The sequence below is a fragment of the Chlamydotis macqueenii genome, chromosome 8, assembly GCF_036417535.1.
Source record: "Chlamydotis macqueenii isolate bChlMac1 chromosome 8, bChlMac1.mat, whole genome shotgun sequence".
In the NCBI taxonomy this organism is placed as follows: Eukaryota; Metazoa; Chordata; class Aves; order Otidiformes; family Otididae; genus Chlamydotis; species Chlamydotis macqueenii.
In genome coordinates, this window is record NC_141563.1 from 27466851 (window position 1) to 27493560 (window position 26710).

The 26710-nt window shown below is 47.0% G+C and overlaps 2 protein-coding genes and 3 non-coding genes across 12 annotated transcripts; 4 read left to right on the forward strand and 1 right to left on the reverse strand.

The window, feature by feature from the left end:
- Positions 1-1185: 1185 nt before the first annotated feature.
- On the forward strand, positions 1186-13497 carry ARMH1 (armadillo like helical domain containing 1). Of its 8 annotated transcripts, none has more exons than XM_086752952.1 (5): positions 1186-1265; positions 1782-1948; positions 5038-5110; positions 6020-6179; positions 11670-11961. In XM_086752952.1, exons 3-5 carry the CDS (start codon positions 5067-5069, stop codon positions 11694-11696), a joined length of 231 nt encoding a protein of 76 aa, XP_086609078.1. In that variant the 5' UTR covers positions 1186-1265; positions 1782-1948; positions 5038-5066; the 3' UTR covers positions 11697-11961. The 8 variants fall into 8 exon arrangements, 7 of the variants coding, with proteins under 7 accessions (XP_086609078.1, XP_086609077.1, XP_086609074.1 ...); XM_086752951.1 differs by lacking the exon at positions 1186-1265 and adding an exon at positions 1526-1690; XR_015259145.1 differs by lacking the exons at positions 1186-1265; positions 1782-1948 and adding exons at positions 4108-4272; positions 13449-13497 and having other exon boundaries at positions 11670-11777.
- LOC147599962 (U5 spliceosomal RNA) lies at positions 2904-3018 on the forward strand. The gene has a single exon (XR_015259290.1). It is a non-coding gene; the product is annotated as a U5 spliceosomal RNA (small nuclear RNA).
- Positions 3679-3793, forward strand: LOC147599963 (U5 spliceosomal RNA). Its single transcript, XR_015259308.1, has one exon. It is a non-coding gene; the product is annotated as a U5 spliceosomal RNA (small nuclear RNA).
- On the forward strand, positions 4281-4395 carry LOC147599964 (U5 spliceosomal RNA). The gene has a single exon (XR_015259289.1). It is a non-coding gene; the product is annotated as a U5 spliceosomal RNA (small nuclear RNA).
- Positions 8484-26606, reverse strand: KIF2C (kinesin family member 2C). The gene is made up of 22 exons (XM_086752955.1): positions 26543-26606; positions 26363-26457; positions 24387-24491; positions 24109-24157; positions 22314-22361; positions 21319-21438; positions 20673-20789; positions 20166-20266; positions 19807-19902; positions 18595-18649; positions 18347-18509; positions 17989-18079; positions 16308-16371; positions 15048-15139; positions 14760-14902; positions 13844-14048; positions 13286-13396; positions 12714-12781; positions 11250-11361; positions 11056-11172; positions 10556-10682; positions 8484-9237 (listed from the first exon to the last, which is right to left on the reverse strand). Exons 1-22 carry the CDS (start codon positions 26604-26606, stop codon positions 9161-9163), a joined length of 2220 nt encoding a protein of 739 aa, XP_086609081.1. The 3' UTR covers positions 8484-9160.
- Positions 26607-26710: the final 104 nt, after the last annotated feature.

Sequence of the window (26710 nt, forward strand, 5' to 3'; positions counted from 1 at the left end):
GGGCAGATGTCTGTCATGCCAAAGGGCCCCGAAGCACTCTCCCAGTGCCAAGGCCAAGCGCATCTTCCTGGAGCGGATGCGGGCTCAGTCCAAGCGACTGCTGCTCCATCACAGGAGTGAGGACATGCTGCACTGCTGTGCTAACAGGCATTTACAGCCCCCTTGACCCTGTCACTCCCCATAAATCCATACCTATTTGTGCTCTCATTTCACCCTATTTATTCTCTGGCAGGTTAGATATGAGATGAAACGTTCATATCATGAGGCTAGCGAGAAAACGAGGCTGGCGGAATGGGTAACATCAGAATGACTTTATTAACAGAGCAGAGAAGAGAGCTCCTGAGCTGAAGACACCTGCCCTGGAAAATAATCTCAAGTCTGTCACAGATTCCTTGTGCAGCTTCAGGCATACCAGAAACTCTCCTTCTGCCTCAATTTTCCTGTCTATGAAATAAATATAAAGGAAAATGAGATTAAATTAATGGCTAGTAAGTGTTTTAATGTTATTTGCCGGCAATTTAAAATGTGATTTTGGAGGTAATTCCTTAGTACAGACTTTTTCTACCTTCAAAGCCCTTTTTTAACTTCTTTCTCACTTTTGTCACATCAGAAGAGATCATGACCTCTCTCAACGCGGGAAGCAGGTTTTCTGGCAGGAATGGGATAGTGCCCACAAAGTTGCTCAAAGCCACACCCTGGACAACTTCGTTAAAAGCAATGATGGCAAGACGGAACCGGAGCTAGAGCTGGAGTTCTCCCAGGGAGCCACCTTGTTCCTGGCTCACCTAACAGCATGGCTCAGGATGATGTATCCCTTTCCTTGGACAGCTGGAGGCAACATGTGGTAGTGGGATGGAGAGGAAGGGAAAGTTCTCTACTGAAAATTTGTTTAAAGAATAAGCTTCTGTATGGAGACATCTATATCCAGCCATGTTCTGTGGGGTTAAAAAAAAAAAAACCAAACAACTGGCTATCTAAAGATAGAACTGATGGGAGAGTCATGTAACCTGTCTCTGAGGGACCTAGAATCAGTGTTTTTTCTCACATTGCGATGAGTGTTCTGCCTCTGCCCAGCTGTGAGAGGAAGGTCCTTGCTCTCTCCCAGAGAGAGTACCCAGTTCAGACCTCCACATTGCCAAAGGCTCTCTGGGGGACACCACGATGGCCTGTAAATCTCTCCTTAGCTTGTCAAACAGCTACGTGTACAGCACATGCCTCAACAAGCTGCTGAACTCTATTGGCATCTTCTGATCTGCTGCAAGTGGGTGAGTACAGAATGTCACTCTGTGAGAGCTGCCGTGGGGAAGGCACACAGGGGTGAGAGGGAGAGCAGATAAAGAAAATAACGAGTCCTTGGCAGCCTTTTGAGAGGGCTGTGTAAGCATTTCGGGCAGGCCCCAGTGAGCCTTGTGGTAGGAATTTCAAGTGCTTTCAAAACCAACTCCACTGCTTGTGCATGTCTCCAGAGCCACTGGGTCACTGACACGATGTGGAAGGAGCGTGGTGAGAGCCTGAGCGTGGAGTCGGGTCTTTCTGCACCTGTGGTTCAATATCTGAAATGAGCAGAGGGTAAAACAGGAGCTGCTGGCAGCAAAGCACGCTGCTGGCGGGCAGCTGCCTCCGCGGTCCAGGCTGGGCCTCCTTGTGTTCGCTGCCCAGGCACCGGGCACTCGCTGCAGCGAGGCAGGAGGTGATGGTTCCCAGGAGCACCGCGTGCTGACAGAGGAAGATGGGCTCCAAGGAAGGTGACACTTTTGGCTTTGTTCCCCCTCTCCTTGCAGACGCAGATACCTCATTGAATTTCTGGAGATCGGAGGCGTCTTGATTCTCCTGGAAATACTAGGGCTGAACCACCTGAAAGAAGAGGACAAAAGAGAGCCTGTAAAGCTGCTGCAGCTCATTGCAGGCGCTGGCAGGAAGTATAAGGAGTTCATTTGTGAAAGCTACGGTAGGCAGTGTGTCCATCTGTGCTTTTTCCTAATTCAGGCGAGGATGTTCTCACTGACCTCTGGCCCCCGGGGCCGCTCGCTGCGCTGAGCCGCTCCCTTCCCTCCAGCAGCCCGATGGCAGATTGCCGCGGTGTTTCTCTGGCTGGTGGGAGTTCAGAGTCTCAGCTGTTGTTGAGCATTTCATCCCCTCTCTCAGTTCTTAATGAGCTCGCTTTCTTTACAGTCATCTCTTTTGATGCAATATTGCTGTCCTGTTGGTTGCAACTGCTCCAGTTAAACCACAAAACAGTTTCTATTCTTACCTGCAGCGTTCACCTACTGCAAACTTTCCCAGACTCTGGGGGTGGGAGGTTTTTGTGGCTTGCGTCTTTTGAAAGAGCATTCTAACTTTTTTTTTTTTCTGGTTTTTTTTTTTTTTCTCGTGGGCAGTGAAAGCCAAAGCCCGTTAGTTGTTTGCACCAGAACCAAGTTTGCACAGGCCTGGCTGCTGTGCTGCGCTGCGCTGCACGTCCCCCGGAGCCCAGGCGCCCTCCACCCCGGGCTGGGCATGCTGTGCTTGGTGCACCCGGAGGCGCAGCACCGAGGCACGGTTCTCCCCACCACCCCGGGCAGCGGGGCCCTGCGGCAGGCTATAGCCAGCGTCGACCGTCCCCACGCGTGGGGAAGGGCCGTGGGGAAGGGCGGGGCATGGGAGACCTGGGCGCTGAAAGGCGCCACATTAGCATTCGCCTTATTTGCATACCCAGAGTGCACCGCGCACCGACGGTGCGGGGCCGGTAACGCTGTCGCCGCCGCCGCCGCTCCCGCGGGGCCGTGGGGTCCGAGCGCGGGGCTGGCACCGTGTGCGCTGCCGGAGAGCCGCGGCGGGTGGGGAGCGGGCGGGAGCGGCGGAGGTCGCCGCGTCCTCGGGGGGGACAGCCAGGGGTAGGTATCTGTGCGGGGGGAAGCGCCGTTATACTCCGGTTTCTCTTCAGATCGTATAAATCTTTCGCCTTTTACTAAAGATTTCCGTGGAGAGGAACAAGTACGAGTGTCGAGTAATTTTTTGAGGCTCCATTTCGGTGGAGCTATCCCTTTATCGGTAAAAAACAGAACGGTTTGCAGTAGTAAATCCGGTGCTCTCGCTAAGAGCGACGTGGTGAGAGAGAGCTCGCAGCCCGGGTGTCCGCAGTGGGGCCAGCTCCAGGCAGGCTCGCCGCAGCGCTGACCCCCGCTCCTGGGGCCTCTTCCCCGCCTCCGCGCTCCTCCGCTCAACAGATGAGCGAGCGATCGGGCGGGACGGCTCGCGCGGCCTCGTCTCCCCGCCCGGGCGATGCAGCGGGGCCGCTGCCTGCCGACGGTTCGGGCTCCGGGAGAAGCGGGAAGTAGCTGGGGACTTAGCCCGGGCGCGGTGCGGCCGGCACGGCAACGCTGTCCGGGGCGCGGCCAGTCGCTGCTGCTCCGCCTGGCCACCCGGTTGCCTACGGGGCGGGCCCCCGCATTAGCATGTCGCTCATCAGCATGGCTCTGATTAGCATACCCAGGGTGCAGCGCGGGGCTCCGCAGGCTGATTCCGCCGAACACCGCAGCCCTGAGCTGGCGTGTCCGGCGGGCTCGGGCCGAAGCGGCTGCGGTAGCGGCGGCCAGCCAGGGTTGGGGCGGGTGGGGCGGCGGGGGATGGAGTGAGGGTCGCCGTGACCTAGGGGACAGCAGCCGGAGGTGGGTGCCTGTGCGGGGGAAAAGGGAGGTTATACTCTGGTTTCTCTTCAGATCGTATAAATCTTTCGCCTTTTACTAAAGATTTCCGTGGAGAGGAACAAGTACGAGTGTCGAGTAATTTTTTGAGGCTTCGTTCCGACGAAGCTGTCCTTTTCGTGTTAAAAAAAAAGATCTGTTGTAACTTAGAAATAGCACGAGGCGGAGCGGGGCGCGCTAGTGGCGGCGCAGTAGGACAGAGAGCGGGCGGTGCGGTGATTCTCGGTTCCGGCGGGAGGGAGCAAGGCTCTGCCCTGGACGGGGACGGGCGGCGGCGCTGACCCCGCACCTCGGCCCCCCGCCCGTGCCGCCCCTCACTGGCCGGCGCCTCATCCCCACCCGCCTGATTTGCATACCCAGGGTGCACCGCGGCAGCGCCGCGCTCCCTCCGACCCGGTCCCGCTCTCCGCGGCCGCTCCCGGTGCCGGTGCGAGCTGTTGGTGCCCGCAGGGCCTGTGCGCCGGTGGCGGGGCCGGGCCGGGGGCTGCGGAGCCGGGAGCGGGGCGGGGGGCAAGCGAGCGAGAGAGCGGGCGTCGGTCGCCCTGATGTATGGAGCGTGCGGCAGGCGGGCGCTGTGCCGGGGGCAGAGGTGTGGGTATACTCTGGTTTCTCTTCAGATCGTATAAATCTTTCGCCTTTTACTAAAGATTTCCGTGGAGAGGAACAAGTACGAGTGTCGAGTAATTTTTTGAGGCTCCATTTCGGTGGAGCCGTCTCTTTTTCTGGTCAAAAACAGAGTGAGCAAGATGGCGGTTGTTGTGGTCGCTTGCTGTCAGCGGCCGAGTCTTGGGTCGGTTTTTATCGGCGCAGCTCTCGCCTGAGGGCCCTCATGGCCCGGGAGCTGCGGCCTGCCCTGCTTGAAAGGCCTGGAAAGCGTTGACCTGTGAAGAGGCTGCCAAAGGTAAAAGAGCTGAGCGAGGCCTCCCAGCACAGAGCAGGCCGTGGCCTGCCAGGGTCGCCAGGGGAAGAGGTGCGGGGGCTGAGGCACCGCAGGAAGGGCTGCTCTGGTCGAGGCAGTGCTCGCCTGCAGCACTGATGCTAGTGTGGAGGCCTCTGGAGACCCGTTGAGGTCTGCTGGGCAAGAATAGTGAACAGCTCCAGCCCGCCGTGTTTCCTCCCCTCAATCAGCAGAGCAGGCTGCAGTGGCCCAGGCTCTGAGCTGTGGCTGTGCTGCCGTGGGCATCAAGCGCGCAGATCCTCGCGGGGTGCTGCGTGTGACCCGTAGCCACAGGGTTTGCCTGAAAAAGCGACATCCTTGTTTCATGCTGCCAGTGTAATTTCATCTCCCCTCCCTTCTGACATCTTAGAAGTGTTTCAAAGCATCATTCTCACCTTCCTAACGTTCCTCATGCAGGCCCAACCGCACTTTGCCTGAAGGAGTCCATGCCGGCGTATATTCTGCAGGCAGCTGCTGCAATAGCCATTGGGTAAGAAACTCTGGAGCAAACTCCACAGGAGCATAAAAGGGGCCTTAGAGAAGTGGTTCCTTTGGGTGGGAAAGGACTGGGACATGTTCCACCCATTCACTTCCGGCACTGCTCTCTGGCCGAGTACCCCAGCTCTACCAAGTCTCCAGTACTGGGCTGTTCGGTGATGGGTGCGTGTTCAGGAATGGGGCAGACGCTCCCTGCTACTGACGTGGGAGCTGAAGTTTTACTTATAGGGAGATGTGGAATCCCATCTGCTCTGGCCCTGCGTGCTGTCAGTGTCTCCATTATGGCTGGGCCTGGAAGCAATGTGTGTGTCCTGCCACAGTTCAGGGCTGTGTTGGTCAAGGCCACTGTGTTCTCCACAACGAGCAGTGAAACACCTTTACTTAACATCAGCCACCCAACGGAACAATCTAGTACTTATGATTGACTGCAGAATCCTTAGGGAAATTCAGCCGTTTGTGCTAAAATTTGTTCATTCACTATGAATTTCCTGCAGTGTCCACAAGATAGTGCTATCAGAACATTTTTCCTGCAAAAGTAAATTATAGAAAGCCCTTGGTGGATAGGGAGACATACTGGAGTGTCCTTCAGGGCCATGCTCATGGAAGTAATGGTGGTGGTGGTTGAGTCCTGGGTTCTTCATGGTCACACGGGAAAGTTGCTAGACTTAAATACACACCAGGAAGCTCCTGCCAGTCATTAAACAGTTGGTTCTCAGCAAGCCCACATGTTAAGCGATTGCTGATTCGTGCACTGCCAAATATTTCTTGTTTATTTTGAGACTCCTCTGTCCATTGGTGCTGCTAAGGCAGGGTAGGAAGGCATAATTTTCCACTGGGATCACACCAAGTCTGAACTAAGAGGCCCAGACTAAATTTGTCGTGTGCCTCTTCCCCCACGCAGGGTAGGGGCTGGTGGCCTATCTCATTGCAGCGTATTAGCGCAGGAGTCAGCAGAAGTGGCTGAAGAGCTGATCCAGCTGAACGTGGTACATGGCCTGGTGGTTGCTCTGGGGACCCTGGATCCCGTGGCCAGCCAGAGACATGCCAGCGTCTCCCTGGAGGTGAGCGTGGTGGTACATGGTGGTGGATGTCATAGCGTGGGGGTTTCCTCCCAGAGCACCTGAACAGAAAGGCTCCCTGCACCGTGTTGTTTTTTTTTTTTCACTAAGTCAGGAGTGACACTTCCTTCAGGAAAGAGCTGTATTTCCCCTCCTGTCTGCCTCCCTCCTGCTGCTAACAACACATAGGGTGCGGGGAGGCCAGTGTTGCCCCTCACACATCTGTTCTGCCCGTGTTCTGGCTGTGGGTAGCAAGCACAGACAGAGCTAAGGGGCTACTCAAGCCCCTCAAAACAATATGTCTGGAGGAAGACACTAGCACAGAACCATAAGCAAGATTTTTTTTTTTTCCTGCTGACGGTGGGTAAAGAGTTTTGGCCTGCCTCGGCACAGCTCTGCCTGTGTAACAGCCGCAGGGAAGGACCATGTTGTCACTAGCCGGGAAGGGCTAAATGAGAGATCTCCAAGAATCAGGCTGCTCAGGGGGAAAAAATTTTACAGACCTACCTAAAACGCAGAGGGTCAGTGCACCCTTTCTCTGAGCAGGCACCAGCAGCACAGCAGGATGAACTCCCTGGCAACTACTGCACTGTAGTCGTTTCAGTGAAACACCCTCCCTCCTCTTGTCAGTGAAGGTGGGACCTGGCACTGGGGGAGGGCATGGGGGACAAGGTGAGGCTTGAGCAGGGACCCGCCAGTCTCTCAGTGTGTTCACGACGTACCATCAGTAGCACCAGCACTGAAGGAGGTGGGTCAGGGACTCACTGGTGTGTGGCACAGGTTATCCAGAGCCACATCCGTGCAGCTCTACCCTCTATAAACACTCACGTCCCTTTTCCTTACACACAAACTCAGTTCTATTGCAGTATTTTGTCCACATGGTGCCTTTTGTGGAGGAGTGTGTACAGAAGGCACTAGGACACACAGTGTTCCAGCACTTTATGGTAAACATGCCTCCCTTACGAGGTTTGTTAGCGGCTCTAGGACCTTGGTCTGTTTTGCAAGGATATAGGGAATGAGAGCCCAGAATAAACCAAGCCACCCTTTGACAAGTGTTAACCTTCAGTCTCAATCTTCAAGAAGATAATTGCTCTAGCTCAGCCCCAAGACAGAGATAGGAGGGAATCGCAGACTCCTGCTCCTTCTCTGACAGTGTGAGCTGAAAGACCACCAAGGCAAGAAATTACTTGACTTCCTCCAATTCAGGTCCCTCTTGGCTCTAGCCCCTGGGTGGATATACAGAGTAGTAAGCCATGTTAGGTCCATGAAGGGAAAGTGGAATAAACAACAGGTAATATTTTGTTCCTTGCACCCAGCTCCTGCTTTGCTTTAGTCCAAACGCAGCACGGCATAGCAGCCCCTTCACTCTGGATATGCCATCTCAATATGATGCAGGCAGAGCCCAGCTACAAGTCAGCTTTGACAGTTCAGAGGCCCTTAGAGTGCTCAGCCCCACACTGCTCCCACTGATCAAAGTGCCCAGCTGTGAGGGAGGAGCTGGATTGAAGCTTCTCTAGCTGCTTGCCCACATCCCATTAAGATCCTAACTTTTTTGCTGCCTTTTCTAGGACAGTCCGAAGACCTGGTACACAAGAGTGGATCCAGTCCAGGCTGGAGAACTGGCCTCCAGTCTAGTAGACATTCCCAGAGACATGGCAAGGACACAGTCCACAAAAGGTATGTGCAGAGCTGGAAGCACAGACACTTAAATGACACCTTTTACACTTTCAGCAGCAGAAGGCAGCTCAGGAAGCAGGATACTAGGGTCAGGGTCTAGGTGGGAGGAAAAAAAAAAAAAAAAAAAAAAAAAAAGAGCAGCAGTAGAAGGATCCCTTTGTAAACTGATGTTTGCATACCTGGATCCTGTGTTGCTGGACCCAGAGCTCTCAGGGCTGTTTTGTCCTTTCAGCAATAAACCCTGGAGTGAGCTGAACACACAGAAAACAGAGGGCAGCAGCACATGCCTCCCATCTGTCCTCCCCCACCCCACCCTTCAGGCCTGCTCCTTCCCAGAGGACAGGTTGAGTGGGGCTTCCTGGCCCCAGGTTGCACACAGGGGCCATGGCAGCACCTTGCTGCATCTGAGCCAGTGGCCAGCTTTGCACTTCTGCCCTCAAATACAGATTTTCGTGGGCTACTCAATATGTGTATTTTATGTGGCATATTAGCTATAGAAAATATAAGTGAAAAAATATGAAGTAAGATCCTGGGGCTATCTTCAAAGCTTAAGTGAACTCCAGAGATACAAGGGAGTCTTACAGGGCCCTTCCTACTTACCTGATTTCTTAAGACCTTTGCTCAGGTGCAGGATATGTACCCTCTAAAACAGCTTCCCCCTTGCTAGGAAAGTTCTACCCAGCAGGATCTCAAAATTAAGAGACAATTTATTTTGAGTAATTTTTATGTAAACATTACAAGTGTAAAGACTTTAAAAAGAAACTTCATCCAAGAAATCAGCCTCTCTCTACAACAGCCGCCAGTCTTTAGGGGCTGTTAGACTTTACCAAAATCAGCAAGAAATAGAAGGTAATTAAATCCAGGAACATTTATTTATCAAACTTCTTAAAATACTAATTTTTTACAATTACATATAGTCCATTTTCTTTCTAGAGAAACCAGTCTTGCAATGTTGCAAGCACATCTGGAAAGGTTATATGTACACTAGAAAGCTATACACGTGTATCTAGTTGTAGTAGGAGACCATTGTCACTAGCAAAGGGCCAGATGCTAGACACATCTGGCAGACTCTCAGGCCCCACTCCCTAAGCCTTGCAGGGGGTGTTTCTAGCACTCTGCTGAATGCCCCAATACCAGGCCATGGAGAGAGACACTGCTGTGTTCATTGCCCTCTGGCACACATGACCTGCAGACACTCTACCACATTTAGAAAAAAAAAAAAGAAGAAAAAAAGGAGTTGTACAAATCACCACCAAACATGCAAGACACACAGAAGACTGCTTTTGAACCAAGTTTTTCTGTATTTACTAAGGCCTTTTCTGGCTCATCTGCTTGCTGGCTTGCTCCTCCAGTTGCATGGCAGCCCCCAGGCTGTCCAATGTTTCTGTAAAGGAAGACAGTGACAGGGTGACTGACCTGGAAGCTGAAGTCCCCAGCACAGCTGTCCCCCTCTGCAAGGGCTCTGCAAGGGCCAGAGGAAAGTGAACTGAGCAAGAACTGCTCAGCCAACATCAAATCCAGCCTGGTCCCACAAAGCTTTTCAGCTGTGCCTGTTCATTTCTACTCATCAGCAGTTTCAAGCCTGCAGTTTGCAATTCAGACTAGATGCACTAATCCAGCCACCCCAGAGGGGCAGATTTCCCTGGCCTGTATAAGGCAGAGAAGCTAGCAGTGCATTTACTATTGTTATCTTGTTGTGAATGAAAGAATACAGCTCCTGGGCTGTGTTTGAGATGAGAGCACAGGTCATAGCTGTTTAAGAAAAACAATCACTACTTCAAATTAACAGTTCGGTTTGATGCCACAATTTTCAGCCTCATTTAAAAAAAAAAAAATCAAACCCTCACAGCCCTGTTTTTGAGGCCAAGACTATGCCAGCTGTAATGGCTGAAGCAGCAAAGCCCAAGTGATTACAACCATGGCAGAAAAGTAGCAGTTACCAGTGTAGCTTCCCCTGTCCTAGTCAGGCAGCCTGTGTACCTGGCATTCTGCTACCGCGTGTCAGCCAAGCTCATACATCTGCCTTGCTGCCTCTCTACCACCACTTCAACCAGCACGGTCCAAACAGAGGCAGGTAGCTGACGCTCTCTTGCACAGAGCCGAGAAGTCTCCAAACTGGGTCAAAACTGAACAGTTGGAGGGATTTTGTGGCAAATTAAGTAATGCCCTCTAAGAAGGCAAAGGCACCCCAAACACAGGTGCTGGCAGAGATGGCATCTCAGTATATGCCTGGCAGACGTTTGGTATAAGTGGATGGGTATTAAGGCTTGGTATCCATAAGAACAGGAGTGGAGACAGTAGGCATATTTCTATGAATCCCTAGAATATGGCACTGGGACCTGTTTCATGGAATCTGTTTTTTGGCCAAGGCAAAAGGCAAATTATATAACCAACTAGCCAAAAAGACTTAAGTTTGTCTGCTCTTGGTGGATATTGCATTCTGCTCGAGGGAAGGCAGTTTTATGTGGCAGTGCAAAGCAAGTGGAAGTTACTAGCCAAAGTTTTACTTCGGAAAGTGCAGACAACAGGACATTTCAGATCTGTCCCTATGATTATCTAGGAAAGTGATCCAAACCATGAGCTATGCAGAAGGACTGGGTACTCAAACCCCCACAGGTATGCTGGTGTTGCTTTCAGGTCTTGGGGGGGGGCGGGGGGGGAAGATTAGTGACAATGCTAGTCAGAGACAGGCAGTAACGTACCTCTGACATTAAGGAAGTTTCTTGAGTTCTCCTCTAGGAAATGCTTAGCTCTGCTCACAAAGGTCTCAAGATCATAGTCTGGTAGCTCTGTGATTCCCAAGAGGTAGTCAAGTTCAGTCATCATTCTCTGTATTTACAAAGATAACAGTGATGAGAAATTGACTTTCTGGAAATTCAATTAGTTTCTTCAAATCTGGCACACCAATTGACAGAGCTGAGCTTCTACAGACCAGCACCACTCAGTGCTCATTAGCAGGAAGCAGAGGTTGCTAGTTGGAGGGGAAGGGGGACCAGCTGGCCACAAGCACTGAAATGCCCCAGTTTAACCAGCTTAGCAAGAAACTACAGGAAAAAAAAGTTGGCAGTGAGGAAAAAGTAACATCACTAGCAGCATCGTGCAGTACAGCCCACAGCCTACCCAGCAGCACTTGGCTCAGACAAGGCAAATTGCTATCAGCATGGAGAAGGCAGCCTGGGCTGGGCTCGCCTCTTCCACATACCTGTCTCAGTTCTCTAAGTTGTTCTACAACCTTCTCCTCCCGTTCAGTAATTAGAGTCATAGCCTCACGGAAGCTGAACATGTGGGGAGAGATATCTTCTTCCTCATCCTTGGAGAGCTGCAAGAGATATCCAAAGTAAGAACAGCAACTTGTTCCCAGCTTTGAGATCTGTCCAGCCTGCTGCACACACTTACATTGTGACCTAAGCCTTCTCCATTGGTCTCTGCTTCCTCATCCTCCATCTGATCAGTCTCCATCCGATTCTGTGTTTCACTACCTCCATTATGAGGGCTGAGCTCTTTCACTCTGCAATAAGATTTGTCACTCAGACTCTTCTTCCAGCAGTTTTAGGCTACAGCATCACAAAACAGCTACTGCAATCAGTGCTCAGCAAGAAATATTCAGCTGCACTTAAGAAGTTGCACATTACCAATCCCAGAACAAGCTCTCATGGGCAGAAACCCCTGAGGGCTGTGGAAAGGAAGGAAGGCTGAGAGGTGTTTGTCTCCATGCCCAATCTAGGACCTCTCCTGGAGAGAAATGTCCAGGTACACTGTTACTAGCATCATCTTTGTACTCCAGTGAGTTTCAGCCTACTGTCCCCTTTCTTATAGCTCGATCTTGCTTTGTGCACTGGCTAAGAACTCAATGGGCCCAGCTCAAGACTAGAATCTTGCTGAAGCACACTAAGTCCAATGCTGCATTTTGTCCTGTACTTTCAGGTGAGCAGGAATGACTGTCCACCAGAAGGAAAAAATGCGACTTCAGAACCAAATTTGGGAATCTGTCAAGATTTAGTGTTCCTGAATGCTTATGACAGGAATTACCAATACATCCTTTCAGAGAGTGGAATGCTTTCCAGAAAGGAACTAAGCAGTCTTTTGTGAAATAAATGAAAGAAAGCTACTAACTCTGAAATATGCAAGTGTCATCTTGTTAATATATGACAAAAGTCAGTCCTTTTACTTGTCACCTCACCAGAGAGGTGTAGAGGCACATAAAGCAGAGATCAGGAGGCACTCACTGCTCTGTCACATGAGTTCTAGGTATCAGCAAGACCCCCAGGGAAAGCAGGGTCTCAGTCTCTGCAAATCTACCTTGCCCTGCAGGTACCCAGGGTAAACCACAGAGGGACACTCAAAACACACACTCCCACCATCTGCTTAGAGGCATTTGAGATCTCCAGGTCCTTGAGATTTTTCCCAAAGTCTCTGAGGTGCCATATCCTCTTAGTTCAGATCAAAGTCCATCAAGAAGCCCAAGTGTTTTGTGTCACCTGTAGGGCCATGTCAGGGACACATTCTGAGCACACCACTTACAGATGGGACCCAAAGTGTTGCAAAAAGTAAAGGGCATGGAGATAAGCATTCAGGACAGGGTAGACTCCCTACAAAAAACAGGGCAGTCCAAAGTCTAGCATGAGAGACTCCTCCTCTGAGGAAAGGAGACATTAGTCATTGTTTAATACAATCTCTATTATGTCTCACCCAGAGAACACTCAGGTTAGTTGCCTGGGATAGCTCTAAGATAACTTGCTCCTGACAAACAACCTCCAAATGCCATTACAGGCAGTGACAACAAGAGAACTTTTGGTTAGAATAAAAGCAACCAGAACACCTGCAACAAGAGTAGAATCCCCAGGTCAGAAAGGCCATTACCTGTCAGCGTATCTCAGTGTGTTTAAGGTGTACTCACACGAATTCATGCCTGGAGAAATCATTGCTATCTGCAAACAGAACAGAAGACCTCAGTGTCTCCCACATCTGACTTTTGCTCACGTTAATGGTCCTACAGATCTCACCAGGCAGCTGGGACACATTAGGGCAAAGGCTTATTGTTAAGACATTCTGTCAAGGCCATTTTTCTTTATAGATTCTGTGGGAAATGCCAGTGGCCCTGTATCCAGCTTTCTACTGGCTTTGCATGCATCCACTGTGCTGCACCCTCCACAGGAAGCAAAGCCCTTTGAGAGCACACCAGGCTCTACTGTAGATTCACTGTATGAAAGTGACTTCTGCAGCCCTGCCTCTACTGGGACTGGGCAAAGCTCACCAGTTTTTGATCTCAGTCACCACAGGTGAGTGGAGGATGAAAACTGTACAGGTTTTTTTTCGGAGAACTGAAGCTTTCTGACTCCAAAGTCCTCTCCCTCTAGAAGAGGGGCACACAGCTATCTGGTCAAATTGCAGAACCCATAAGCAGTATGTGTTTGTGCCATGCACATACTTACCATACAGGTCCTTGAGTTTGTTCCTATGAAAGAGTCTCTTAGCACCTGGGTGAGCTTGCTCTCGCGGAAAGGGGTATGAGATTTATTCTGCCCTAAAGCTCGGATGCATTCCTAGGAAAAGACAAGTCTTATGAATGCAATATCTGCATCTCTTCTCAAACAGCTCTGCAAGTTATCAGCCATCAGTTGCTGGTAAACCCAACAGGCTGGAGAATGGTCATCTCTACTGCTCTGTAAGTACTTGATTGGCTTTAAGGATATTCCAGGTATCTGACTGTCACAGAACAACTGGTATATCCATCATCCGTAAGAAGAAAAGACAACTTGAATGAAGCTTGAAACAGCTGTACCAGTATCTGGCCTGACAAGATTGCACTGCTTTCCAGGAAACATTCTAAATGGAAGTATACAGCATTTTCAGGGTTGTTAACATACTAAACTAGGATCTTTTTGGCTGTTCTTTTCCCTTGCACTGGAAAGAAACAGAACAGATAACCCCAGAGTTGAACAGAATCCATATGTGGATTAGCACAATTTGCTCTAGAAGCTATAGCTCACCTTCAAAGCCAGCAAGCTCTTATTGATTTCTGCACCTTCCATTCGTGTCTGCCGATCAGCACTAGATGTGTCTGCACCCCTCTCATTTCCTGCCAGATCCACCAAGGAAAATTTGCCAATCAGTTTCCCTCTTCGGCGCAGTATGATTTGGAAGCAGGCATGTGACCGTGAAGAGCTAGCATTTGCAAAAGTCTGCCCAGATGTCCTGCAAGCAAAGATGAAAAAAAAGCATTAGAACTGTGTCACAGAAGACACAACAGGTCCCAACAGCGGACCTGCAGTCATTCAATTAAGTTGCTTAAGCTCCCCAGTTTTATCCCCACACATTTATACCTCATGTTTGCTCATCCCTGCAAGACACAGACTGGAGTCCTATAAGTTACCATAATCCTCCCTATGACCTTCACTATCATTTATTCCCAAGAAGGCTGGCAGGTTCATTGTCCCACCTGCATCCCTACTGCTATAGGAAAAGGATAGAGGTTGTCCTAAAGTGGGGCAGGAGTCTGAAATATAAGAGAGTTCTTGGCTGAATTGTCAGTCAAAAAAGCATGGACAGCAGAGTAACATGCATATCTGCGCATGCAATGTAATACAGAAGCCAAGGAGCTCTCATTTGCCTAGTAATGTTTCCACAGCAGTTGCAACTTAACTGAGACAGACAAGACTGATAGACATTTTAGCTCCTGATTTTAAAGACACCATTATGATGGTAGAGTTGCCCCAGCCATCCTGTTAGCCCTTTATTCTGTAACCATCTTGTACTCGTGCAGCGGTTCTGGCTCAGTGACTGCCTATTGCTGGGAACAACAAGCTTCTGTTTAAGTCTGAAAGCACCAGCTACAGACATTGTATATTTTTTGTAGACATAAAAGTACAACAGGACATGACTCCTAGTCATTTAAAGGCACCAAACCTGCAGGCACTGCCCATCTCAATCATTTTGATGACATCCTCAGCACAGCTGACTTGTCTCTCTTGGAGACCGACAACCTGGACCTGCTGCTTGCCATCCTCTAGGACTCGAAGCTTTGCCTTCTTGTTCAGGAGGTCAAACACCTATGTTAAGGCAACAAGATTAAGGTAAATCTGAACAAAATCTCCCTGTAAGTATTTTGCACTGTCTTTGTAGAAAGTTATGCAGAAACAGCATTTTAATATAGCCTTCCAATTAAACAAAACACACTAAAAAAAGAGGTCTTACCTTTCCATTGTATATTTCAAAGAAAGTCACATAGACTTCTAGGTTCTGACTCCTGTACCTGGGCTGGTTTAGGAGGAGGAAGACATCTTGTGCTGGTGAGGAAAGACAGGAGTTTAGTTAACTAGTTTAAAACATATTCTGTTTGCTACTTGATGTACTTTTGAATATTGCACAGCCATAAAGCAGTGTCTAGAAGCTTAATGACTGTCATTCTAAACAAATGCTAGTGGAACAATTAGTGCTGTGCTACCATCTGGAGAACAGTTTCAGCAGCATTCTCATCCAGGGACTGAAAACACAGGGGGATATGGGAGTTTCTGCTGCTAATGTCACTTGCAGACAGCAGTCCTTACTGATCTGGGGAAATACTGGGATGTCCTATTGTTTTGGAAAGACCCGAGAAAGTAATGTATTTGTGTTTCAAAAGCAGTTCTTGCAGAAAGCCTGGAAAACATGCATCTGTGAGCATCTGCATTGCTGCTGTTTGGAGGCAATATACCAGATCAGTTGAGCTGTTGGCTGGGTCCTGTGCAGCTTCTCACAATTAGGTTTCAGACTTTGAAACTGAGATTAGAAGCAAAAACTTTCCTTCAGGGCCAGTCACAACTAATTTTCAGAGACTAGCAAACAGTAGCTTTTGTTTCAGCTGCCTTGCTACACAGACTAGTTTCACAATATGCCTTTCTAAAGGGAAGGTAGAGGAGGTCAGGGTTCATGGTGCTTTCTAGGCATTATATCAAGGAGTGGCTTCTAAGCATCTGTTTTCTGAAATAATTTTGTATGTGCTAGGTTTTTTGCATCTAATGCTTACAGGAAGAAACATAACACATACATTTGTATGCTTTTTGTATAACAAGCTTTATATCAGAAATGGGTAGGGTTGTGTTGCATTCCAGTCAGGTATTGCCAAACACCATCCTTAGTCCCAGACAAAAGCAAAGCAGAAGAATCAAAATTAAATGGTTCAGCCCAGCAAATGCCAAACTAGAAAATACATAATCTCTTTGCCTCAAAACCAAAATATCTTCTGGCGAGTTGTGTAGATCTAGAAACTTACACACTGGATGGAAAATATTTTGTGAAACTGAAAAAATAATTATACCTCCTGCAAACACACACCACTACTTATTACTGAAAACACAAATATTTTATATGTCTTTTACTGACAACATTTTAAGTAAGTACACCAAACCAGATCTTATGTATTTAAGAAAAACAAGCACGGATTTTATTTTCTTATCTAAAGAAGAATCAACTTACATGCAAAAGCATATATGCCCTTCGAGGCATTCTGTGATCTCCCAGAGAAGTCTCCACCCATAGTCTGTGAAGAAAAAAGGCCAGAGCTAAGGTGTGGTACAAACAAGGCAGGCTACCCGATTTTAGTTCCAAGGACACACTACAAAGTTACCATATACATACGCTCGATGTCAGTGAGATTATTAGAACACAGTGCAACTCAGGACAAATTAGTCTGCTGCTTCCCTATCAGTTCAGTAAGAAGATCTGGACTATGCAAAGCAACAGCTGAATGCCTGCAAGGCTCTGCAGTGCAGAGTCAAAGCAGTTTTTCCTCAAAGGGGAAATGCATGGCGTTGACAGTGCAAACAAACAGCTTCTGGTCAGAAGAAACAAAGCCTCATTTTTTAGGACACAGGCTGAGTAACATTTGCACTGCTACTTGCAAAAGCTCACGTGATATTAAAACACAAACTTCTAGAGTAGACAATACTGTTAACTCCTTTGACCAAGATACCTTTAATCCCAACAAAATTTTCAGTTGGTGCTATCCTGGTGACTTGCTTTACCACTTTTATATAAAACAGAGTCTATTTAAAACACAACTCAATCCTGTGACACATTCTCAATCTGTCAGTTTAATATGCAGCATTCAGTCTCAAGGTACAGCTATTGTCCTTGCTCTAGGTTCTGCACTCTAGGATCAGGAAAGGAAAGGAACTTCATTGCATAGGATTTTGATGCCTCACAGTTGTCTTCCTGTAATGATGCTCAGATGAGCAAGTTTGTCTGCCCATTCCGGTGCAATGGAGGTAGCCTATGTCCAAACGGCTATAGACTTCCAAATTTCCTTTTGGATTACTGGAAGAGATCTACAGTTCATTATGTAGCACTAATGATAGGAGATCCTAGCTTAAAACTTGCTTCTAGCACTGGAATGACAGTAACTGATAACTTAGACAGGCAGGCTAGCTTAGTCCAATCCAGATCACTGTGGTTTGAAGTAAAAGCTTCTTGCAGAACAACAAAACAGCAGATTTGACTCCACTATCATGCTGTGAGGGAAGAGTTTATCACTTTCCTTCCCTATAGTTTCCAGAAGAAAGTTAAAAAGACAGCACAGTTGTTGAAAATTCAGAGCAGATGACCTCTGAGGCAGAAAACACAATCTTGAGTTCTCTTGAAACTGCAAATGGTAAACTGGAGTGGTTAGGAAGTGAACACACTGATTTGCCCACTTCACAAACAACACCAGATAACTTAACTGTTTATGTGCAACAAGAGGCTTATTCTTACGTGACTGCTGAAGTCTGTGGAGTGTTTCCAAGCTCAAAACACAGTACAGACAGTAGCCTTTGTCTCAAATGTAGGCTAATAGCCCCACTTTGCAGACTGGAGTTAGGCAGCAACAGCCATTTGAGGCAAGGAATAGCCAGGACTAACACTAACATACCAGGAAATACTAAGTATTGAACAAGCCAGCTATGGGGTCATTTTAGTACAATTTCTCACAATCTCAGAGGAAATCCATTAATATGTAAAACTACAGAAAGAGAGGATTAGCAGCTGACAAAGTGTTAGCTTTAAGACAATAAAACCAAGATCCAAACTCCTTACACAAGCCTTCTCATTATCAACATCAAGGAGCTTTAAAATATTTTAGATAAAGCTAGAAAATTTGAGACCTTGGAGAAAAACTTACATGTGTCTTGCCACTGCCTGTCTGGCCATATGCAAAGCATGTTGCCTTCCCACCCTCAAAGATGGTCTCTACAAGAGGTCTAGCAGTGAACCTGGATATTCAGAAAGTATAAGACAGTTAAGGCAAGTATTTCACACCCTGCTTCATCAGTTTTCCTTAAAGCAAATAAAAGCAAATCCTTAGGAAATCAGCAAGGCCATGCCAAAAAATAAGGTTTAGAGTTTTCAGTCCTTTGGTTTCCTCCAAAAAGGATTTTAATATTTATTTCACATAGCAGTTTCTTTAAGCCAGGATGCCATCTAGCCATAGCTCCGTGCTTTTATCTTGAAAGTCGTTCACAGTGAGACTAAAGCATTACCTGTATACCATTTCATTAGAAGAGGATTCATCAAATGAAAAGTCAAATCTAAATGCTTGGGTTTCAAGGTATTTTGTTAGGTCCACTTTCTGCTTTGGCTCATGCACCAGCAGGACACACTTGCTTGGAACAGTAATCACATCACATTCCTTTTTTAGAAGTTCTGTTGACAGAAAAGACTCAGTTTTAAACAAGAATAAGAAATGTCAAACTGCTCCAAGACAGAGCTGCTTTATCAGTACACTCACCTTGTTTATTAAGAGGGCGCTTCCTCACACAGACACAAATCCTATGTTCTTCTATCTAAAAGAAAAGTAAGAAAATAAGTAGCAATTATTTCTCCATTATACCCACACCTGCTTAGTTTACAGAGAGAAAGATCCAAAGCTCCCCCACATCTGCTTTTCTATAAGCTGATCAGAGTTGCCTCTGCTGTGGATCAAACCCACTTGTGCAGGGATGCAAGTCTTAAAAGTCCATTCTCTACAAACAACTGACCTTCACATCAAGCAGAAATGCTGCTATGCTATAGGAAGTGCCCCAATTATTCTGTATCCGAATTAGTAGAAAGTTGAATCCTTGGCCAGCTTTCCAACAAAATCTGTGATATCAGTACTGCAACTACAGTCAGATTCAGGCAAATTATTATTTTAATTTACTCCAGAGTTATTTTTTTGACCTGGAGTTCTTTACTGATGCAGCAAGTTTAGCTATTTGTGAGTACAGCTATACATGCATCGGGTTTGGGAAAGTGCATATTCCATTGGGTGCAGAAGATGACAAACTTGTCTTCTGTCAGGCAGCGATATGTACAGAAGCAGCTGATTCTCAGCCCCGTAGGATGCAAGCACACAAACTACCTTGTGTTCTAACCTCGTTCCTAGTTTGAACTTAAATGCTGTCATTTTTCACTGACCATAACAAGGCTTTCACTAGACAAGGACTACTTGTTCTCAGGTATTAAACAATGCTTCCTCCATAATTCCTGGAGATCTCAGCCAAGACTGGTTTCTCAAGTTTTTTTGTCTCTACTTTTGCTCCTCTGCTTTCTGACACAGTTTAAAATTACTTCATATATGACTTACATGCTATAACACTTTCTGTTACAGGGCAATAGTCTGCTTTAACATATACCTATGCCTACAACAAGCTAAGTTACTATGTTATAGTATCTGCTGTTTACAAGCTCTGAAAAATACTGATGTTACCACACAGATTATTGCATGATAATTCTCAAAGTGCAAGCTCTTCGCTAGCAACGTATGCTAAGTAATGCAAGGCAGCTTAGCCCTAAAGAGAGGATGCAAGTGATCTCACATAGGCCACCAGTTGCCTCAAGATCACAATACACTCAGAGGACTTCCAGGGTGCAGTGATGCACTAAATTGCTCGTATGCTAAAATCTTCAGTACAAAGAATCTGCCTACAGGCTGCAGTTAGTAGCCTCAGTATTTACTTACTGGGTCAGTTATAGATATTGGCTGGCAGTCTAAAGTTGCTCTGAATTCCTTGATCATTTTTGCAAACTCCCAGTTTGGACAGCTGCTGTCAAATTCCTGCATGGAAAAAAACACGGATGTGAAGGTAATTAACCTGTTACAGCAAAAAAGCCCCAGAACATACTGAACAGCCAACTGTACACAATTAGAAATATTTCAATTAAATGCCACAAGATGCAAAGTTTTCTGAATCTAGAATCAATCCATCCTTATGTACATCTTCATAAGAACAAAGCCTGTCCACAATGTTTTAGTTTCAACTGTCGCGATGCACTATGCTATGGAATTTTCCCTTACTGGTGTACTGTAGAGTACTTCACCTGTGCACGTTTTGTTCTGATTTCATTAATCTGAGCTCTCTTTTCTTCTCTCTTGTTTTTCATTTTCTCCATCTCTTTCACAATGTTAGATCTTCTCTGAACTAGATAAAATACAAACATTTCCTTGGATTAAATTTTCATACTAGGTTTTAAGCACAATACAAGTATTTCATCTTTTCCAGGTTGCTGACATACTAGCTTATACAAGAAACTATCATCTTCAGAAGGACAGTCATTAATTTTGCAGTGCTTCCTTCCCAAACCAGATCTACCTACCACAGAAACTGCCTAGCAAGCCTGACTACCACTCTAAAGTAGAGGCAGAATTTCTGAGGAGATACCGCTATAACAGAATTATACACTTGTAATAAAAAGAATACCGAAGATATTTGGTCCTACTGCCAAAGTCACCTTTTCAAAGCTTCAGTCTTGAGTATACAAAGCAGCAATCACATAGTGATGCATTGCTGACTGGTGAGTCAGTTCTTACCCACTGCTCCCCGATACCTGGGCTCACTGACGAGCTCATTTTAGCAGCAGGCAGATGATCCTCTGTATTTCCGTTTACATTTGTCAATGAGGCTTCTGGAGCACAGCTCAGCCTGCTAGTCCTCATTCGACCAGCTGCAGAAAGAAGCCAGACCAAACCAAACAATTACATTATCGAGCCTCTTATTTCAATGTCTTTGCAGAACTTAATACACGAGGCTCAACTATTCATTCATAGGGTATGTCTGGTAAAGATAAATAACCACAATTTTGTAATTCAAGTAGGCTCAAATTCTTGCTTTACTCAACCAGTCCAGTTACAGAGTGTGTTGTCAGCAGTATGAAGGCAGCTCTCTTCCCACTCGAGCTCTGTGAATACCGCTTTCTGCTGTTAAGCAGATACCACACCCACCCACATGCACAACTGCAGCTCTCTGGCTAATAAAGCACATCATTATTCAACGATATTTCTTCCAAAGTCCTTTGAGAACCCCTTCAGGTAGGAGGCTCTGGATATTTACATAGTGGCAGACCTCTAGATCTGTTTTATGTATGAAGGAGTAGAAGAGGCTCCTCCCCCCTGGAATTTGCAGTTTACCTAGTTAAATGCATACAGAGCATCTTGCTTCATAGTAAGAGTTCCCTGGGTTTTTTCTCCACTCACCAGGAACTGACAAATTGTTTCTGGTTTGTGTAGAAGCGCAGGGATCCACCCGCATCTCATATTCCTGGAGGTTGCACTGAGATTCTGTGATAACAGACATCCTGGAACGGCCACGCATAGCTTTGGAAACACAAATTCAAGGTCAGCATCATGCCGCAGACACTCAAACATTTGCAACTAATCAAGTGCTTACAAAGTGCAGAACAGGGGAGAACAAGGTGCATTTAAACGGACCATTTCCAGATCTCCAATGCATTAGCAAAGCACAGGACAAAGCAATGCAGGTGGGTGAAAAGTGATCATGAAATACACCACTACAGAAAAGAAGGAGTTCATTCCAGATTTGCAATTCCAGTGTATTTCTTTCAGATACCATGTAAGGATTCACCAAAATTGGCAGTGCCAAAACCTTCAGACCTAGGAAGGAGGCAGTTATGAGTCAGGGAACTGGAAAATCCTCTGAAGCTTCACACTTGCAGGGCTGTGTGAATTAACTGTTTGATAGCGACAGTAGTCCTGCAATCTGGCAGCTGGTCATGGGCAGCATCACGCCCACTGTCACAGCACCCACACACAGTGTGCGTGGTGCACAGTGGAGTGGGAGCTCAACAACTCTAAATTCAGCTGAAAGATTCTGTGTAATCACAACAACGAATCTTTGGAAAGGGTCCTTTTGTAGGCAGTCTCCATTGTCCCATGCCAAGAAGTATTTCTTTCACTGAGACCAAGTCCCTCGCAAAGCTTCCTGGGAAAGGGATTGGAACATATACCTCAACAGATTTGTAAAGAAAGCAAATCTGATATGAAAAAAATACAAGTGTGATATGAAAGCTAGAACTGCCTCCACCTCTAGCAATCACAAGAATTTATCCAGAATTAATCACTGTGATTTCAAAGGACACCAGATCTGTTTCAGACCAACGGTTAATTTCAGTTCTGTATCAAATTCCTTAGAACAGTACCCACAAAATTCAGTGCTCCTGTTAACTCTTTACCTAGAATCTTCTGCCCAGGTGCAGAGACATTAGGTGCCGCTGCTGCAACTTTGGGAACAAAAAGCACCATTTCATTATACTCGGAGATGGTGTTTTATTCCATTTGCATTTGTCACACATGCCTAGACCTGATCTCCTCACAAACTCAGCAGCACTTGTAAATGATAGTGCTCCTGGACAGGCATACCAACCGAAGGATTTGCTGCACCTAAATGGGTTCGATTCAAGTGATTTTGGTACATAAGGATATTATTCAGCATCCTCCACAATTCTTATTGATTCAGAAGACTGAGGCAATATCAGTTTCTTAATTCATTCTGAAAGCACTGCTTCCGCTTCTCTCTTTTTCCTGAATGAGACGGGAGACAGACACCTCCTGATCTTCTTCAATTGTACTGCAAGAACCAAAATCTGAAGCCAATGTTCACTTTCTAATTGGTGCAGTGCAGAGTATGCAACAGGACAGTTACTCACTGACACTCATGGGGCTTAGGTAGCTGTAATAACAGATAATATTTGAGGAACACTGAAAACATTGCTTCTCTCTTGTACTCTGAGCAGGACTTCAGGGACAAGACTGTGCCAGTAGGAGAGGCAACAGATATTTCAGATTTGCAATTAGATTCTATACTTCAGGAAAGCCATGACCTCTGTGAGGACATTTTTCCATCAGTCAGTGACTGGGTTAAAACATCTTTGTTTTTCCAGCTGCCTATCCAGCTCCATTAACTGACCTGTCTAGAGACAGTCACGACTTGACCATATCATTTTGCTTGCCAGTTCATAAGATTTATGGAGAGTTCTCTGGATTTGAGGAAGATCAGGATGATCAGGATGCTCTAGCACAGAACAACTTTTGAGACATTAAGCTTCTTGGACTACTCCTGCCTCTCCGATGCAAGGGGATTTGTACTGGTGTCTTCTGGTAGCAGCTGTCCTGTGTTGCATCACATCCCACAAGAGAGGCCGGACAAGCCCAGCTGTTTTGTTTACAACTCAATTGCACGGAAAAGCACAAGTTCTGGCTCACTATACACTTTAAAAGAATCATTAAATTAGCAACCATTCAACCTCAGCATCATGTGAGTGTATTACAAATAGACCTGTAATGCTGCCACTTGCAATTCAAAAAGCCAAAGGAGTCAACTAATAAGCTAGAAGAAGGTAGAAAATGTGGGAGTTTTCTAACTCCTGGCACCTCAGGAAAAACAATTCCTTAGCAATCGCACACTCTGACATCTCTATCTTCTCTTCTGGGTTTGCTCAAAACATTGCCCTGACATACAATCACTGAGCTATGGCACACCAGCTGCCTCCCTGGCTGCGTGGTCCGAAACATTTCCAAGGATAAAGCTCTAGTTATTGTCTAGGGGGACTGTTTGAAGAGGAGACATCCATTTGTCACTGCTATTTCTTTCTTGCCCTCTCCACGCTCATTTTGAGATTTTTAATCTTAATAACTGTCAGTTACCTTTTGTTGTTTGTGGCATTTGCAAAACTCCCTACAAAACTTTGAAACTCACTGCAACAGAAACTGCCTAGTGACATTTAAAGCAGTGTCAAGGAATAACTAGAGCAATGCTGCAGAAAAGAGCAACATGTCAACAAACCCCAGCTCATAGGAACAGGACAGCGATCTGTTAGCAAAGTTTCTGCATGCAGGAGTCCAGAACATTGATATGAACCAGTACAGTGTTTATAAGCAGCCTTATGATGCACTCAGCTAGAATATTGTGGCTACAATGAAAGACCACCGTTTCATAGAGATGTTACAGAGAAAAGAACATTTTCTCACCTTCCCGTGGAGCAGGAATTTTTGAAACGGTTGATCTACGCTTCTGTTTCTGAAAAAGAATGACAGCTCTAAGTAACCAGAGTAAGCTGCAAACATCTAGCACAGCACTTCAGGACAACATTTATACAATAAGAATTTCTGACCAGAGTCTAACTATGAGATAGAAAAGACAAGTTAGAGACCTCAAACTTTAAAACTGAGAGTATTCTTTATAACAAGACCTATGCTGTTGTCAGTTTAGTACCTTAGGAGAGACTAAATCACTTTAAAGCACTTACCTGTACAGTTACATTTTCTTGCAAAGGAAAGTTCTCTTTCACATCTGCAGCAGGTAGTTCTTCTGATAACTCAGGATTTATTGTTATCACATCATCAAGATCAATCTACAAGACCAAAGATAGGATTTTACAGAGTGGAAGATTACTGCTACCACTTAACGGTTTGTTGGGGTTTTTTTTAACCATGACTGACTCACTGTCTGGCAAGTGTTAAGTTAAAATTGCCTGGAAGGCCAAGACAGCAGTTCGTATTCCGTTCGAGCAGGTTCATATGCCCCTATATGCTAGAAGAAATGTGCTAGTTAGGCCATTTACCCTCATCTGCCAAACACCACACAGCTCTGCAGGTGCCATAGAGCACTTCTGAAGAGATCAGCAAAGTACATTTGGCATCAGCTGCTCTAATCTCCTACTGCTAATCTTAGTAAATCTCAGCTGCTCTGTGTCTTCTGTCGTAGAAGAACATTAAGTGTTTACTGTCTGATTACACCTACAGAAATAAACTTCAAAGAGCTGCTTAGACTTTGGGAAATTAAGCATTCAGCATTTAATCCACAAGCCAGTTCACCTGCATTTTCACTTGCTATTGCAAGCGATTGCACCTAGGGCCAGGTACCCTCTCCTGCCTGACCCTCCAGCGAAGTCATAACGCTGCCTTCACTGCGTGCCACAGCACCCTGGCACAGGCAGCCAAGGGCAGGCTCGAGCACAAAACAGCTCCCTGTTCAGCTTTTCAAACCTGATCCTGCAGAAGAGGTTGAAAGCACGTGTACACAAAAACTCCACAAAAACCCCGGTATCGCAGCAGCTTGCGCTGGAATTCACCTAACAAAGCAACACAAGCACCACTCCAGGAAGCTCTTGAGTTCTCAATTAACTTTTAAATTACTTGAAATAATTACATTAAAAGTGCACAACAAGTAGGTGGGCATAGAATCATAGAATCATAGAGTTGGAAGGGACCTTCAAAGGTCATCTAGTCCAATCCCCCTGCAAGAAGCAGGGACATCGCCAACCAGATCAAGTTGCTCAGAGCCTCGTCCAACCTGGCCTTGAATGTTTCCAGGGATGGGGCATCCACCACCTCTCTGGGCAACCTGTGCCAGTGTTCTACAACCCTCATTGTAAGAAAATTTTTCCTAATATCCAATCTAAACCTACCTCCCTCTATTTTAAAACCATTACCCCTCGTCCTCTGTAAAACATGGAGATACTGCAATCTAACATGAGAAATAATGTATAAAATTTTGTTTCTGTAGAATCTTTAAGTATCTAATCAGAAAGTGAATTAGCTCAGAAACACTTTATGTGGTCAATATAATGTATACTAACAGCATATAAGAAAATTTCTTGGTTTTTTAATTGCTGCATGGAGTTTTAGTATCATACAACACACACACAGTTTAGCCATCAGTTATACCTGAACCTGCAAATTTTGCATATTTGAATGCAGCATGCGCACAGACAGCCTCACATCCGGTTTCAAAGAACCGGACAATGGCAACTAAGATTTTAACTCGAGCATAGGTTTCTGGAGAAACAGACGGGACAAGCACGTCTGCTCGGTTACCAGAAGAGATGTTGTGAAGCGTCAGGATTTCAGCCGCCTCAGCCTCAAGCGCCCCAGGCTCCCTCCTTACCCGGCCAACAGCGTGGGAAGGCCAACACCCCCCTTGCTGGCTCTGAGAGGTTAAGAGCCCTATTTTGGGAACTGCTCCGCTGCAACGTTCACTCCTCGCCTTTACGCGTGTGTTTGGTTGTTTCAGTGATGCATGATGTTAAAAAACGTACTTGTTTTACGAACCGAAGCGGCTGCAGGGCAGAAGGGCTGGCCGTGGCTCGCCTTACACAGCGGTGCCCTCCGGAGGCGCACAGCCGGCCAAGGCTTCAGCAGCCCCCGACCCCCCCTCCGCCGCGGCCCGAGAGAGGCGGGCAGCAACCCCCGGGGCAGCAGCCGCGGCCGGGTCGTCGCTCACCTCCTTGCCCTTGACGGCACCGCCCTCGGACCACTCCACGGACACGGAGGACCGCTCCACGCTCACCGTCTTCACCGTCGCCTTGTGGATCAAACCTGGGAAGAGGCCGGTGTTGAGCCCCGGCCCGGCCGCCCCACGCCGCGGGGCCGGGACCCCCGTGCTGCCCTGCCCAGCCCTCACCGTTGCTCCGCCGGATGTTAATGACGAGGCCGGGGCAGACGTTACTGTAGAGGCGCGAGCCCATGGCGCGAGGAGAGCAGGCGGCTTCTCGGCAGCAGCGTCACGTCACCACCCGTCACCTCCCGTCCCGTCCCGGCAGCGAGAACGCAGAGCCCCGCAACCGCCGCC

What these genes read in the sequence shown, in the direction of transcription:
- ARMH1 (XM_086752947.1), top strand. Translation starts at nt 4,233, where the DNA reads ATGGAGCGTGCGGCAGGCGGGCGCTGTGCCGGGGGCAGAG. An exon ending in GCTGCTGCAATAGCCATTGG is followed by an intron (nt 5,111 to 6,019) that starts GTAAGAAACTCT and finishes TCCCCCACGCAG; the next exon opens with GGTAGGGGCTGGTGGCCTAT. An exon ending in ATGCCAGCGTCTCCCTGGAG is followed by an intron (nt 6,180 to 11,669) that starts GTGAGCGTGGTG and finishes CCTTTCTTATAG; the next exon opens with CTCGATCTTGCTTTGTGCAC.
- KIF2C (XM_086752955.1), bottom strand. Translation starts at nt 26,606, where the DNA reads ATGGGCTCGCGCCTCTACAGTAACGTCTGCCCCGGCCTCGTCATTAAC. An exon ending in GAGAAGGCTTAGGTCACAAT is followed by an intron (nt 11,173 to 11,249) that starts GTAAGTGTGTGC and finishes TATCTCTTGCAG; the next exon opens with CTCTCCAAGGATGAGGAAGA. An exon ending in AACTTAGAGAACTGAGACAG is followed by an intron (nt 10,683 to 11,055) that starts GTATGTGGAAGA and finishes TTGTAAATACAG; the next exon opens with AGAATGATGACTGAACTTGA.